Source organism: Ovis aries, chromosome 2 (genome assembly GCF_016772045.2).
Source record: "Ovis aries strain OAR_USU_Benz2616 breed Rambouillet chromosome 2, ARS-UI_Ramb_v3.0, whole genome shotgun sequence".
In the NCBI taxonomy this organism is placed as follows: domain Eukaryota; kingdom Metazoa; phylum Chordata; class Mammalia; order Artiodactyla; family Bovidae; genus Ovis; species Ovis aries.
The window spans coordinates 59266964-59283916 of NC_056055.1; the positions used below are offsets into that span (position 1 = coordinate 59266964).

The window sequence follows — 16953 nt, forward strand, 5'->3', positions numbered from 1 at the left end:
TTCAGACTGAAATTGAATAAAGTAGGGAAAACTACTAGATCATTAAGGTATGACCTAAATCAAATCCCTAAGTCAAATTTGTCACAGTGAAAGTGACAAATAGATTCAAGGGATTAGACCTAATAGACATAGTGCCTGAAGAACTATAGACAGAGGTTTATGACATTGTACAAGAGGCAATGATCACGATCATCCCCAAGAAAAAGAAATGCAAAGAGGCAAAATGGTTATCTGACAAGGCCTTACAAATAGCTGAGAAAAGAAGAGAAGCTAAAGGCAAAGGAGAAAAGGAAAGATATACCCATTTGAATGCAGAGTTCCAAAGAATAGCAAGGAGAGATAAAGCCTTCCTCAGCAATCAATGCAAAGAAACAGGAAAACAACAGAATGGGAAAGACTAGAGATCTCCTCAAGAAAATTAGAGATACCAAGAGAACATTTCATGCAAAGATGGGCACAGTAAAGGACAGAAATGCTATGGACCTAACAGAAGGAGAAGATATTAAGAGGCAACAAGAATATATAGAAGAACTATACAAAAAAGATCTTCATGATCCAGATAACCATGATGGACTGATCAGTCACCTAGAGCCAGACATCCTGGAACGTGGAGTCAAGTGGGCCTTAGAAAGCATCACTACGAACAAAGCTAGTGGAGGTGATGGAATTCCAGTTGAGCTGTTTCAAATCCTAAAAGATGATGCTGTGAAAGTGCTGCACTCAATATGCCAGCAAATTTGGAAAACTCAGCTGTGGCCACAGGACTGGAAAAGATCAGTTTTCATTCCAATCCCAAAGAAATGCAATCCCAAAGAATGTTCAAACTACCACACAATTGCAGTCATCTCACACGCTAGTAAAATAATGCTCAAAATTCTCCAAGCCAGGCTTCAACAGTACATGAACTGTGAACTTCCAGATGTTCAAGCTGGATTTAGAAAAAGCAGAAGAACCAGAGATCAAATTGCCAACATCTGTTGGATCATCAAAAAAGCAGGAGAGTTACAGAAAAACATCTACTTCTGCTTTATTGACTATGCCAAAGCCTTTGACTGTGTGGATCACAGCAAACTGGAAAATTCTGAAAGAGATGGGAATACCAGACCATCTGACCCGCCTCCTGAGAAATCTATCAAGAAGCAACAGTTAGAACTGGACATGGAACAACAGACTGGTTCCAAATAGGGAAAGGAGTACGTCAAGGCTGTATATTGTCACCCTGCTTATTTAACTTATATGCAGAGTACATCATGAGAAATACCAGACTGGATGAAGCACAAGCTGGAATCAAGTTTGCTGGGAGAAATATCAATAACCTCAGATGTGCAGGTGACACCACCCTTATGGAAGAAAGCGAGGAAGAACTAAAGAGCCTCTTGATGAAAGTGAAAGAGGAGAGTGAAAAAGCTGGCTTTTAAAGCTCAACATTCAGAAAACTAAGATCATGGCATCTGGTCCCATCACTTCATGGCAATTAGATGGGGAAGCAATGGCTGACTTTATTTTTCTGGGCTCCAAAATCACTGCAGATGGTGACTGCAGTCATGAAATTACAAGACGCTTACTCCTTGGAAGGAAAGTTATGACCAACCTAGACAGCATATTAAAAAGCAGAAACATTACTTTGCCAACAAAGTTCCATCTAGTCAAGGCTATGGTTTTTCCAGTGGCCATGTATGGATGTGAGAGTTGGACTATAAAGAAAGCTGAGCACAGAACTGATGTGTTTGAAGTGTGGTGTTGGAGAAGACTCTTGAGAGTCCCTTGGACTGCAAGGAGATACAACCAGTCCATCCTATAGGAAACCAGTCCTGAATATTCATTGGAAGGACTGATGCTGAAGCCGAAGCTCCAATACCTTGGCTACCTTATGTGAACAACTGACTCACTTAAAAAGACCCAGATGCTGGGAACGATTGAAGGTGGGAAGAGAAGAGGACGACAGAGGATGCAATGGTTGAATGGCATCACTGACTCGATGGACATGAGTTTAAGTAAGCTCTGGGAGTTGCTGATGGACAGGGAAGCCTGGCATGCTGCTGTTCATAGGGTCACAAAGAGCAGGACGTGACTGTGCGACTGAACTGAACAGAGGAACAGATTTTATGATCTCAATCCTTGCATCTCCTCATATCTAGAGAAGCACTAAGTCCCTTCATGGTGACATTAGATCCTCATGACTAACATAAAAGCCTTTTTTAACATCAGTGCTTCATGGTAGTGCACTCTACTTTCACCAAAACCTTATATATTGAATTCATAGTGTTGGCCTATAATTTTACTTTTTTTTTTTTTTTACAACTGCTTAAGTTTTCTAACAAAGTCTCATAGGCAGCCATTCCAGATACAGACTCATAGGACATTAGAGGGAATCATTTCTAAATATATGTATATAGAGAGAATTCAGGTGGCTGAAAATTTGACTGTGGATTAAAAATTTCCTAGTTCATCAGGCTTTGAAATCCTCCTAAGAAAGTCAGTAATACACTGTGGAGCTTTATTCTAAAGTGAAAGATGAAGCAATGCTGAAGGGGAGAGATTTCCTAAGAAAGAAAAGCTGTTTGTAAGGCCCTAGAAACTAGGCAACAGGAAAATAAGATATAGATTTGGTGTGTGTTAGTATAATAATAAGCTAGCTAGCTGAGGGAGACTGGAATCACATCTTGGCTTCCTGGGTTTTGTGCTAAGCATTGACTTAAGGGATAGAAAATATTATTAAACGCTTCTTAAAAACTGAGGTACAGTTGATTTACAATATTATATTAGTTTCAGGTGTACAGCATAATGATTCACTTTTATAAAGATATGGAATGCTTCATTAATTTCACGTTATCCTGCTAATCTTCTCTGTATGTACCAATTTTAGTATTCATATGTGTGCTGCCAAAGTGAGCACCACAATTTTTCACTGTGATAAAATATATATACATCTTGTATATATCTTAGCCATTTTAAGATGTACAACTCAGTTATTAAGTACATTTACAAAAGGGGTGACCATCACCACTATCCATTTACAGAACTTTTCTATCATCCCGAAGAGAAAATCTGTACCCATTAAACAATAACTCTCCATTCCTCTTGCCCCAGCCCCTGGAAACCTTTATTCTATGGATACATTTCTGTTTCTGTGAATTTGCTATTCTAGCAAGGTACTCCACGTTAAGTGGGATCACATGTTTTCCCTTTTTGTGGCTGGTCTACCTCACTTGGCATAAAGTTTTTAAAGTCCGTCTGTGTTGCAGCATGTATTGGAGTAGCTTCCTTTTTAAAGCTAAATAATATTCCACTGTATGTATATACCATATTTTGTCTATCCTTTTTTCTGTTGATGGATAAACAAATGTTAAGCTGTGAAATATTGGCATAAGTTGCTTGCCTTGTAATAGTGGTTTTTCTAATTCACCCTCACCCTTCTTCATCTTTAAAAGATTTCTTATCCTCTGTTTGACCTCTGCAGAGGGATTTCTACATCCCAGTAAACAAGTTTGCTCAACTGGTCTGGGAAGGCATTATGACCCCACAGATTGGGACGTCTGAGACCAGGTGTGATCAGCTTAACCAAGCCCTATCCTTGTTTTCTGGCCCTGCATGGAGGTGCCTTTGGAGGCCTACAGGGAATGATACCATATATTTTAAAGAGTGCAAGGTGACACTTGTTGTTTAAATCTCCATGTGAAAAATCTGGAAAAGAACTCTGATCTAGTTTGTGTTTGTGGAAGCTCTGGGAGGGAAGACTAAACATTTGAGAATTATTATTCTGGCTGAGGGAGCTCTCTGGAGTAATATGAATTGAGACGCAGAGGAATTTGTGGAGAAGAGCCAAGAATCCCAAGAGATGATGTTTCCTCTGGTAAATGTGAAAGGGTTAAGAGCAGACGGCTTTAAATCAGGCTCAAAGAGAAGAGAAGGAACAAAGGCAGGCAGCACTGGAGGAGACCCAGGTACTCAGCCCCATCTGCGCAGGGGAGGGTTTCCATTTTCACTAATGGTACTTCCTAGGGGAGATACAGCATGCGCTTAGATGCTGGGAAGTTGCTGCTTTAGAATGCAGAGGAAAACAAAGGTGGTGTGTGTCTGAATTCTGTTTCTTACGGGCTTCTTCTGCCTTGCGATAGAAGGCAGGCCTCAGACTCCAGCCCCACACCAGCCTTTTATGGGAGGAGGGCAAGCAGTGTATCTGGCTATAACATCTCCCCATCTGTGCTGAGTGGACAGCCTCTCCTGGTTTCTACCACTCCCTATACACACTTTCTAGACATGATTTTGATGTCATTAGGTTTAGACATACTGTCTGGGGACCCCCAAAATCCCCTTTCCTGGAAGACCTGCTTAGCTGTGTCACGTGAAATGTCTGAGCAGCTGGGCACAGAGTTGAAGTCTGTGACTCAAAATTGGAAATGCTTTAAAATAATGATGTTTGAAAATATACCTACATTTCCTTATTTTTATTTTGCAACAGTTATAAAATAATAAAGCCGTGGTATAATAAAGACCCCCTCTCTTCCATCTAAATTCAATAATTGTAAACATTTTGTGATATCTTTCTACCCATCTATATTCATATCTGTCTTTGCTGTTTTGCTGAGCCATTTGAAAGTTAATTGCAGACATCATAGCATGGCAACTCTAATGCCTTTTAGTTAAGAACATTTTTATATAGAAACAAAACACCATTATCACACCTGAGTATTAATCACACTTCCTATTACGGACTATCCAATTTAGATTGATATTCTTAATTTTCTTAATAAAAAAATTAGCTTTGTAACAGAAACCTCAGACACTGGAATACTGAGACAGATTTCAGAGGTTGGAGAATTATAAAGGGAGGAATGAAATGGTGCCATGTGGAAAATATGAGACTTGGAGAGGGAGTCCTGGGTTGCGGTTCTAAATTGTTATATAGCCCCAGGGAAGTCATTTAGCTTTTTGAGTTCATTGGCAAGTTGAGAGGGGGTTGGTAAAATAATCCCTAAAGTCCCTTCTGATTCTCTCCTCAAAAATGTGATTATAAACTGCTAATGTAAAGATATTATGCAAACGATGTCCTGTTTTTTTTTTTTTTAGAAAGTGTGTTTTTCCTCTCAGTCTTGTCTAGTGTTGAAAATGAAAGGTAACTTACCCTTTTCTCTCATGGAATAATGATCTATTAGCCACTGAACCCCTTGTTCTGCTGGAGGAAGAACAGTTTTAAACTTAGCTGACTTATTTGTACCATTTATCCAGGCCTGTTCTTGTTTTTCTATCATATTTTTGTTACTCGTTGAAAAGACAGTTTTATCCCCTGCCAAAAAGGCTCCCTATTGTGGGCCATTCATATTCCCTGCTAGCTGATATTTTCTTCTTAATGAAACATTGTTTGAGTAATTATGGAGTGAGAGTGCTCAGCAAAATGTCTGGACTTGGCCCTGGTACATGAAACACTGGGAAGGCCACGATGGTCTTCTCTAACTTGACTGTGATTTTACTGATACACATCGTGTTCTGGTTATTTTCCAAGTGGGCCAGAATGACTATACTCTCGGGTATAAGAAGTCTGGGAGTTGTGGCTGACTGTGGTAACTCACATAGTCCCACTGAGTCAGTTGCTTCTTTTTCTATGTATCCATCATCCTTTTTTCTCTCTGCCTTCTCCATCCTTTCTTATTCACTTCGTTTGCTCGTGTATTCAGTATTTGCTGTTATCATATGCCTCCTTGGCCTCAGGCACAGGGCAGTTTATTTCTACATTGACTGTAGACCTGAAGTGAAATCGCTCAGTCGTGTCTGACTCTGCGACCCCATGGACAGTAGCCTGCACCAGGCTCCTCTGTCCATGGGATTTTCTAGGCAAGAGTACTGGAATGGGTTGCCATTTCCTTCTCCAGAGAATCTTCCCGACCTAGGGATCGAACCCAGGTCTCCCACATTGATTGACATTGACTGTAACGCATGTCAGAATGAAGGGCTGTGAAAGGGTCATGACCTTGAAAACCCTACTTGAGTCCCATAATGAGAAAGGAAAGGGACCCATGGAATATGTGTGTGTAGTGTACTAGTTACATGACAATTTCTAAGCAAGCTTCTGATTTGAGAAACCTGGGACTGGTTAGGAGAGAAAAGTGGGGGAGCTTAGAGCATACAGTGGTGACCAGCCTCAGCTGTGAGGAGGAGGAAGGCTGGTTCTCTCAGACTGCCTAACGCAAATGGAGATGCGTTGTGATGCTTTGGTCGTGACCTGGAACAGTCCAGTTTTATGATGAGTCTAGTTTTTTCCTTTCTAAAACCTTGGTCCATTAGGTTAATAATAATAAAGATCAAACCTTCCCCAGATGTGGTGCTTGGAATTGGATTGCTTTTTATCAGTGTCATCTGTAAGCTCTGTCGTGGCCTCGCCTGTTCCCTCATGATTCTGCCCCCTTCCCCACCGTAGCATCCATCTGGATGGATCCACCATGGTTCTTCGAATCCATTCTCCATATATTCCATAGCTATGCAACTGTGAAGTACATTTTGTGTTTACCTAAAAATGAATGTTGAAATAAATGGTATGTAAGACTTGTCTGGCAACCTGCTTTATTGATGTGTTTATCTTTTACTAGACACTGCTTTATTAAATCCGTCTATGTGGTTGTGCTCTAGATTCCACTAGAGTGGAATGAGAAGCACTCGTTTTCATTGCTATGAAACATTTCATCCAACAGAAACACATTTCTTTGGACACGTGGACAGTTTTCAGTTCTTCACGTTAATAAACAATCCTGTTGTGGTGCATGTGGTCTTGTGCATATGAAACTTTGCTACTTTTTCCCCCCAGCCCTTGTTTTGAAAATTTTCAAACCTGTAGGAAAGCTGAAAGAGCACTCAGTAATCACCAGCCTTTTTAAAAACTGAAATATCCAAGTATTTAATTTTGTTAACATGTTTTCAGCCTTCTTCCCTTCACCCCTATAGCAGTCCATTTGGGCTGCTAAAACAGCATACCACAGACCGGGTGGCTTATGAACAACAAAAATTTACTTCTCAAAGTTCTGGAGGCTGGGAGGTCCAAGATCAAGGTGCCAGCAGATTCTGTGTCTGGTGAAGACCTGCTTCCTGGTTCGTGTGTGTGTGTGTGTGTGTGTTAGTTGCTTAGTCGTGTCCAACTCTTTGCAACCCCGTAGACTAGCCCACCAGGCCTCTCTGTCCATGGGATTCTCCAGGCAAGAACACTGGAGTGGGTTGCCATTCCCTTCTCCAAAAGGAACTATAGAAAGAAAGAAAGAAAGTGAAGTTGCTCAGTTGTGTCCGACTCTTTGTGACCCCATGGTGCAGCCCACCATGCTCCTCATAGGCTACCATTTTTTTCACCATATGCTCACTTGGCCGAAGGGCAAAGTGTTGATCTATGCAGTCTCTTTTATAAGGGCACCAATCCCATGTGATATTGGTGGGAACTCTCATGACCTAAGCACTTCCTAAAAGCCTCACCTCATAATACCATCACCCTGGATTAAGGTTTTAATATCACCTGGATTAAGTTTTAACATAAGAATTCCGGGGGGACACAAAGATTCCGTCTATAGCATTCTTGCTGTCTTTCCCTCTAGATAGATACAAACATACACACACACACACACACACACACAGAGTTTTTTTTTAACGGGTTCTTTTGGTTTTAGACCTCACTCCTAAATATTCCTGTCACTGATCTCCTAGTAACAAGGTCATTCTCTTATACAACCATAGTACAGTGATCATGCCTAAGAAAATTAAACGATTGCATAGTATCATAGGGTACCAACTGAGAAGATACATGTTTCTATTTTAAAAAATACTGCCAAAATCTCTCCAAAGCATCTGTACCGATTTATTGTTCCCAGCAGCAATGCATGAAAACTTCCCCACAGGTTCACCGACACTTTGTCATCTCACTTTAAGTTTTGCTAGTTAGATGGATAGAAAAGTATCAACTTTTACATTTGCATTTCAGAAAAGAAAAATCAGCCATAAAACATGTAAATCAAGTATAAGATTTTATTTTTAATTGTCAAAATAGAAATTAGATCCCAGTTTGGCTTCTAGCACAGGGTAATAAGCTCCATGTCTGTGAGCAATTTAGATCAGGATTCTTATATTTTTTCTGAAAATTTAGGGAAAAAATATATAATGTAGCTCAGTTCTTCATTTTATAAACATAGACCTTTCAGCCAAAAATCTTGTCAGAGAATATTTTGACACAATTATCTTGGGGATCTGAAGTTTTTTCAGTGATGTATTAATAGTATCACTGAAAAATTCATATAAATCGTTAACTTTAATATTAGAATAGCCTAAAGGATATGAAGCCCTCATATTGAGAATAGTTAGGAAGCAGAACAGATTGTGTTCTTGCTCTCTGTGACAGTAAAACAGATGCTAAAACTTAAAAAAAAAATTTTTTTTTTTTTTTTAAGCAAAAACTTTAAGGTTTGAACTTTGATAACAATAAACATGGACGCTCATGACCAGATGAGGATGAGACGGCTGGATGGCATCACCGACTCGATGGACATGAGTTTGAGTAAACTCTGGGAGTTGGTGATGGACAGGGAGGCCTGGTGTGCTGCGATTCATGGGGTCGCAAAGAGTCGAACACTACTGAGAGACTGAACTGAACTGAGTGCCTAGCACACAGTGTCTCCATAAACAGTGCTAGCCTCCCCTTCTCCCAGCCTCTTGCATAGTCTTAGGGGTTCAAAGGAAGGAGTTTGCCATATCCAAGAGCTAGCTGAGTTGGGGCAGGGGAAATAAGAAGAAGACTGATAATTGGGATTTTACCATTTCGTCAACAATAACTATTTATGATGCTCCTCTGAGTGATGTCTGAGAATTGTTACCTTCCACTAAGCTAGTTTGGGATCTTGGTAGGCATTTTTCTTGGGACATGTTTTTCCAGAAGGTGACATCATCAGTAGGTAAATGGGAGTTGGTCCTTACCTGGATTTTTGTAATGATACAGCAACCTTTAGAAACCCCTGATAGAGTTATTACCTTTGCTCTTCCCCTGTTAGCCTGCATTACAGTGGTTCGTCTTCATTGTTTGGCAGTGTTCTCATTGCCTGATGCTAGATGGAAACTAAATCAGACTCTCATTGTTATAGGCATGATGGTGCTTAACCAGACTAATTTAATTTGGTTACAAGCACCTGAAATGTCTGCGGTATTAAAATCTAAGGTAAAATAATCATGATTTTAAAATTAGCTCTTGTTTCTCTAATGTATCAAGGCTAAATAGAGCTACAGCGGTAGACCATCTGGGGAGAGACGACTCCTGTCCACCTACTAGGTGAACTGGATTTTTGGTAGCATTTGTTTCTTTTATTGGATCAGAGAGTCATCATTCTTTGTGAGGTCATCTTGGAATTCTTAAAGGAGCACAAAGTAATTATTATAATTAGTGTCGTTGTTGTTTAGTTGCTAAGTTGTATCTGACTCTTTGCGACCCCATGGGCTGCAGTATGCCAGGTTCCTCTGTCCTCTGCTGTTTCCCAGAGTTTGCTGAAATTCACGTCCTTTGAGTCGGTGATGCTATCTAACTATCTCATCCTCTGACGGCCCCTTCATCTTTTGCCTGCAATCTTTCCCAGCATCAGGGTCTTTTCCATTGAGTCTGCTTTTCACATCAGATGGCCAAAGTACTGGAGCTTCAGCTTCAGCAAGTCTTTCCAATGAATACTCAGGGTTGATATCCTTTAGGATTGACTGGTTTGATCTCCTTGCAGTCCAAGGGACTCTCAGGAGTCTTCTCCAACACCACAATCTGAAGGCATCAATTCTTCGGCACTCAGCCTTCTTTATGGTCCAATTCTTATATCTGTACATAGTAGGCCATAACAAAAAAGATAACCTAATTTTCCAGTTACTATAACTTTTATCATACCTCAGAGTACAAGACTGTTAGATTTCAACTCTAGTTAGGAAGATTCATCAACAAATTCTGCTGTATGCCAAAACCCAACATTTGATGATTCTAAAATTGCTCAGAGCATCTTTTCTCACATTATTTTCATTTCTGAATCTTTTTTTCAGATTTGCTCATTTCTCAATCTCTCAAAAGCCTCCACAATTCCTTCACTTTTCACCACTACCCCCCCCCCATAAAAATAAACCAAAAAAAGCAAACAGATAAATAATCTCCTAGAATTTGGATATTATAGATTCTTTCTATTTTATATAAGAGCTTTTTGGGAATAGTTGACTGCCTGAATATCTTTGTGTTAAGGCTATGTTGTAAATATCATCATTCTAAAATCACTGTACATATTTTGTATCAAATATGCCAAGAAAATGAAAATAATTGTCTTTTAACAAAAATAAAGAACATGCCACCAAACCCATTTTCTTATTATTTTTTTGTTCCCTAAAGATGCTTCTCATATCTGGTATGAGAATAATCCTTTAATGCCTTTTAAAAAAACTATATTTCCTCCTGAGGGGCTGGAATTGACCAGACTTTAGGAGCAGGGGAGGGTCCCATGAAGGAGGGCTGCAGCTGCAGTTTGGGGACAGCACTTCAGAATCTGATAGTCTAGTGATTTGGGGTCACTTGGAAAGGTGAATGGGTAAGCCACGTGTATATGAGTACGAGGAGATCCGAATTGATCTGATCTTTTGACTAATCCTAAGCCTGGAAAATCCCATGGCTGGAAGAGCCTGGTAGGCTGCAGTCCATGGGGTTGCTAAGGGTCGGACATGACTGAGTGGCTTCACTTTCACTTTCATGCATTGGAGAAGGAAATGGCAACCTACTCTAGTGTTCTTGCCTGGAGAATCCCAGGGACGGGAGAGCCTGGTGGGCTGCCATCTATGGGGTTGTTACAAAGTTGGACACGGCTAAAGTGACTTAGCAGCAGCAGCAAGCCTGACACAGATGTACTTCATGAGGGAAGAGGGCAGGCTGGGGTGGGAAAAAGGTGAACTTATGCCAGCTGATGGTTAACTGGATGTCCCAACCAGGATAAAGAAATTTAAAGACCCTACGTATCTGCAGGACAGAAATTGGATTGTAAAAACTTAGTGGATGAATAGAAATTGTATCCTCCAGAAACCCAAGAAGATTCAGAATTTGAAAAAGAATGGGGAAGGAGAGGAAGAAATGAAGTTAGAAGGATGTACATCAAACTGTGCAAAACCGTGAGACAAGGATTCTCTATTTGGTTGGTTGCTGAGTTGCAGGCACAAAATTTCTGCAAAAAGTATAATGAAAATTCTTAGCTAATCTGCCAGAGGTTGAAATTTTTGCTGTTCATTCTCTCATGGCAAAACATTCATCCATATGTGTTCAAAAGGGGGCAGGAGCAGGGGAGACAAAGCAGAATATTTGGAAATATACACTGTTTTCATCAAGAAAATCAGAATCGAATTTTTATTTTCATAGAGGATTCAGAGCAGGAATTAGACCCACAATATTCTAAACAGAGAAAATTTCACATCTGATCTTGAGATCTAATGTAACTAAATTTTCAGCGTGTAAGCATGAGTGTGAAAGTGACCCTTTCGATATGCACACTGTAGTTTATAACTCATCTTGTTTCTCCTGTGGACAGCCTGACCCTGGCAAAAGTCCTGCCAAGGCCACCTCATTTCCATATCCCATTAGATTGTTTGGATTTCAAAGTGTAGATAATGGTTACATTATAGGAGAAGATACAAAGTGTGATGTGATGGCTACTTTGAAGATACTTTAAATGCGCTTTTAGTTAGTTTTGTCAAATTGACCTCATGCTGCACTGCCTAACTTGAATGCATTTTATAATACCCATGTTTGGATGATGAGTATTTCAGGATAGATATTGATTTAAATGTGATCACATGACATCATTCCTAATTGTCCTGGGAAATATGGCTGGTCCAGAAACACTGGTTGACTCAGAAAAATCTTAGCATACTGAGCAAATAACAACCACTCTTATATGCTTTTGAAGTTTTCTTCAGTTTTTAAAAGCTCTAGGTGAAAACAAATACTCTTTTTTTTAGTCTGCCATCCTTTCAGCAAATAACAGGAAGTCAGTTGTTTCTGTGCTGGGTAGATACATCCAGGCTGGGAGAGTATATCCTGGTAAAATGGAGAAATAAGACTATTTTGCCATTGATATTTAATCTTTCAATGCTATGTGTGTGTCGAGCCAGGGAGCCACTTAACGTTTTTAGGGCCCCGTTGTTGTTTAGTTGCTCAGTTGTATCTGACTCTTTGCAACCCCATGGATGGTAGCCTGGCAGGCCCCTCCATCCATGGGATTCTCCAGGCAAGAATCCTGGAGTGGATTGCCTTTCCCTTTCTCCAGGGGATCTTCCTGACCCAGGGATAGAGCCTGAGTATTGGCAGGCAGATTCTTTACCACTGAGCCACTGGGAGGCCCTTTAGGGCCTGGGCAGGAGTACAAATGGAAGACCCTGGCTGGTGACCCTTGTCACCAACAAAGTGCAAAGGTCTCTGCATGCACTCAGGCCATCACATCCAGGCTTTGTCCACACCCCCTCTCAGACACCTGTCTCTTGGCAGGCCCAGGAATGTGCAAACCTATGTCATATTCACCCTCAAGAGGATGGATTGGAAAGGGCCTATGTTATGAAATTCCAGGATATTAAGTGCCTTGAGCATGACCTTAAAGCTGGGAAGAGGACACTGACTAAAAGTGGATATGTGTCCTTGACCCTGGGGCCTCATGGTGCTGTTGGATGAGGAGAGATGGAAGAGAGCCAGAACATGGCTTTCTTTGTCCCACTCTAAAGGTGGCAGTGTGTCGAGCTCTGGAACATGGGAAGAATTGCAGGAGGCTGTTTTGCTGGCCCTTTCCTTTCTAGCCAGCGTGCATCTGAATGTCTGTTCTGTGCAGATTGTGAGGCTGGGTATTGTGGGAGGATACGAAATACAAAGCTATTTTTAATTGAGTTGTGGGGGAGATAAAAACCAAACTGAGAATAATTACAAAACAGCTGGTTAATGTGGGAGAAGGGTTAGCCCCTAATTGTTGAGGAAGGGAATTTGGGGTGAAATGGAGTAAAGTGATGCGACTGATTTTGTTACCAACCTGCTTTCTTGAACTCTTTAATCAATAGAAATTGATAGGAGGAATTCAGGCAGAATTCAGGCAAGGCTTTATCAGGAGGGGGAGCAAAAACAAACAACAGATTTCCTTGCGGCTGGAGGGTATGTAAGCTGATGCTTTAAATGGGGTGAGGGTGGGGGTGGCTGTGTAGATCAGGTGGAGGGGTGACTTTGGTGGTCTGCTCACCCCTCTGGTGGTGTTGTGGGCAGAGTTCATGTGCAGTACCCTGCTTTTGCTCCCAGCACCTCAGAAATGGCAGTTGGGTTTTGGCTTTTTTGTATCTTATTGTTTATAATTCGCCCCAACTGCCCTTGCATGATTATTATAATTCCTTATAGCTTCTTGGTATTCTGTTACTGAAGGAGACTTTATCTTGGAGACTTTGTCTGGTACAGGGTTCCAGGTTCCAGGTTCCAGGTTCTGGCCTGTCTGTTTCAGGAACATAGAGTTTAGGGATCATGGAGATCAGAGCTGGCAACTTGTGTTTCCAAAGCTCCCATAGGTGTCATAAATGTGGGACTGGACCAGACACTAGGCAGTGAGGACTAGGAAGAAACCATGGGTGTTTCTGTATTTATCTAGTGAGTATCTGCCCCAGCAAAAGATGTTCAGATTAAACAACAACAAAAAAAAGCTGAACAATGTGCTGACCAAACAAAATAGGTATGAGATCCCTAAGCTTCTGGGGTTGTTGCTGATGATGTTAAAGTGATGTTGCCACACTGAGGCAAAAGCTTACTTGCTCACCCACATTTAGGCCAAATAAAGTAACTTGAGTTATGGAAGGTGCTTCACATAGAAAATAAGTATGAGGGGAAAAGCTGTAAAGTGAAAATTCTTTCAGTTCAGTTCAGTTGCTCAGTCGTGTCTGACTCTGCGACCCCATGAATTGCAGCATTCCAGGCCTCCCTGTCCATCACCAACTCCTGGAGTTCACTCAGATTCATGGTCATCGAGTCGGTGATGCCATCCAGCCATCTCATCCTCTGTCGTCGCCTTCTCCTCCTGCCCTCAATCTTTCCCAGCATCAGATCTTTTCCAATGAGTCAGCTCTTCGCATCAGGTGGCCAAAGTATAGGAGTTTCAGCTCCAACATCAGTCCTTCCAGTGAACACCCAGAACTGATCTCCTTTAGGATGGACTGGTTGGATCTCCTTGCAGTCCAAGGGACTCTTAAGAGTCTTCTCCAACACTACACTTCAAAAGCATCAATTCTTTGGTGCTCAGCTTTCGTCACAGTCCAACTCTCACATCCACACATGACCACTGGAAAAACCATAGCCTTGACTAGATGGACCTTTGTTGACAAAGTAAAGTCTCTGCTTTTGAATATGCTATCTAGGTTGGTCATAACTTTCCTTCCAAGGAGTAAGCGTCTTTTAATTTCATGGCTGCAGTCACCATCTGCAGTGATTTTGGAGCCCCCCAAAATAAAGTCTGACACTGTTTCCACTGTTTCCCCATCTATTTCTCATGAAGTGATGGGACCAGATGCCATGATCTTTGTTTTCTGAATGCTGAGCTTTAAGCCAACTTTTTTACTCCTCTTTCACTTTCATCAAGAGGCTCTTTAGTTCTTCTTCACTTTCTGCCATAAGGGTGGTGTTGTCTGCATATCTGAAGTGACTGATATTTCTCCTGGCAATCTTGATTCCAGCTTGTGCTTCATCCAGCCTAGCATTTCTCATGATGTACTCTGCATAGAAGTTAAATAAGCAGGGTGGCAATATACAGCCTTGACGTACTCCTTTTCCTATTTGGAACCAGTCTGTTTCTCCATGTCCAGTTCTAACTGTTGCTTCCTGACCTGCATACACATTTCTCAAGAGGCAGGTCAGGTGGTCTGGTATTCCCATCTCATTTTTTAGTGTCCTGCAAACAGTTCAAATGATGGTTAAGACAAGTAGAATGAAGAGCCCTTTCCTTTTGCATACTGGAAGTATTAAAATTTTGCTCTGTTTGGAAAACATAGAGGAATCCCCAATTGTCTTTTCATTTCTGTAAAATCCTATGAATAATTACTATATCAAGTTTTTATGAGTGTGAGCCTGTGATCACCTTTCCCAAACAGGCACTGCACAGGGTTAATTGGAGTGGCCCTAATTCGTGATGAATTTGGAACCTATGAATGTGAGCCTATTTGGAAGTAGGGTCTTTGCAGATGTCATGAAGTCAAGATGTGGTCGTCCTGGATTAGGGTGGGCCCCAAATCCATTCTGACTGGTGTGCTTATAAGGAGAGTTAAATTTGGACACATATACACACAGATGATGGCCACGTGAAGACAAAGGCAGACTGGAGTTATGCTGCTCCAGACCAAGTAGCATCCAGGATTGTCAGCCGCCACCAGAAGCTAGGAGAGAAGCTAGGAACAGATTCTCTTTCAGAGCCTCTCGGAGAGAATAAATGTCTCTTGTTTTAAGTTTGTGGCACTTTGTTATAGCAGCCTAGAAAATGAATACAGGCACCACTTCTAACTTCCTTGTTGTTATTAGAAATGCTACCGAGTTCCTGGTCTCAGTGTTGATAATTCCTCCTTCTAACCTTGTCTTACAAATGCATTCAGTCTTCCAAATTATTACATTTCCTTCTTCTTCTTCTTCCACAGTTATCATACTTATTACTTATCATCACAATTAATATTTGAATTCTGCTTTCTGGAATTAAAGCAGGTTTAATTTTGACCACAAGTGATGCTGGGGATGGTATTGTTACTTAGCACAGGTTCTTGTGCCCAGCGCACACTGAGGCCAAACAAACCAAAACGTCACAGTTCAGAGTAGAGAAGGGTTTATTGCAGGGCCATATAAGGAGACAGGTGGCTCATGCCCCAAAAGCCTTGAACTCCTCAAATTGTTTTTAAAGACAAGGTGCGGGAGGGATGTGGTTTGTTGTTGCAAACTTCTTAGTCTTGGAATCCTTTGTTTTTGCATCTGTCTGCGAGAGTCAGGTCACCATGCTCCTGCAAACCTCCAACAAGACGAATGCTATTTTCCGGTCAGCAGGTTTTATGTATTTGTTTTTGGCTGTGCTTGGTCTCTGCTGTTGCACATGGCTTTCTCTAGTTGCAGTGAGTTGAGGCTACGCTCTCGTTTTGGTGCTCAGGCATCTCACTGCAGTGGCTTGTTTTGTTGCAGAGCTCTAGGGTTTGTGGGCTTCAGTAGTTATGTCCCACAGGCTTAGTTGCCCAAGGCAGGTGGGATCTTCCCAGACCAGGGATCAAACCTGTGTCCCCTGCAGTGACAGGCAGATTCTTAGCTGCTGGACCATCTTTATCTCTATGTGTGTGCTTATGTGGGTGCTCAGTTATGTCTGACTCTTTGTGATCCCATGGACTGTCACCTCTGTTCTGCCAGGCTCCTCTGTCCATGGAATTTTCCAGGCAAGAATATTGGAGTGGGCTGCCATTTCCTTCTCCAGGGGATCTTTCCAACCCAGGGATCGAAAACATGTCTCTTGTGTCTCCTGCACTGGCATGTGAGTTCTTTACCAGCTGAACCACCATGGAAGCCCCATCTCTGTATGAATGAACTCTTAAAGGTCAGAGCCCTGAGATTAGGCTGTCTTGTATATTTCAGGCTACAGGCAACACTGTTTCACAAAAGGTGCAGAGCCAGCATGATGAAGCACAGGAAAAGCAATAGATCTAATGTGGTGTCAGATTTGTTCTTCCCTATTACAGTATTATTATGCCCACTTAATTGATGAGGAAACTGAGGTTCAGAGAGTTTAAGTAATTCATCCAAAGTCAAACAGCTTTCTAGCATATGAAAAATTTGGGAATTCAGCAAGAATGGGCCCTCTACTCCAAGAAAAAATCCTGAATCCCAAATGGAGTGCTTATCTTTAATTATTTTTCCATGCTGCCTTCTGCATCATTCCAAAGAAAAGACAAAAAAGA

At 41.3% G+C, this 16953-nt stretch overlaps 1 protein-coding gene across 4 annotated transcripts in view; it reads left to right on the plus strand.

Moving 5' to 3' along the window:
• The window catches only part of GNA14 (G protein subunit alpha 14), a 198187-nt gene that overhangs the window by 81748 nt on the left and 99486 nt on the right, over positions 1–16953 (plus strand). Inside the window, exon 1 of one of the 4 annotated variants that reach the window (XM_060409318.1) lies at positions 3496–3944. The exons of the other annotated variants lie outside the window; for them this stretch is intronic. Coding sequence (XP_060265301.1) covers positions 3839–3944 — 106 coding nt within the window. The 5' untranslated portion in view covers positions 3496–3838. Of the gene's footprint in view, positions 1–3495; positions 3945–16953 lie in introns of those variants that run through there. 4 annotated transcript variants of the gene reach the window in all.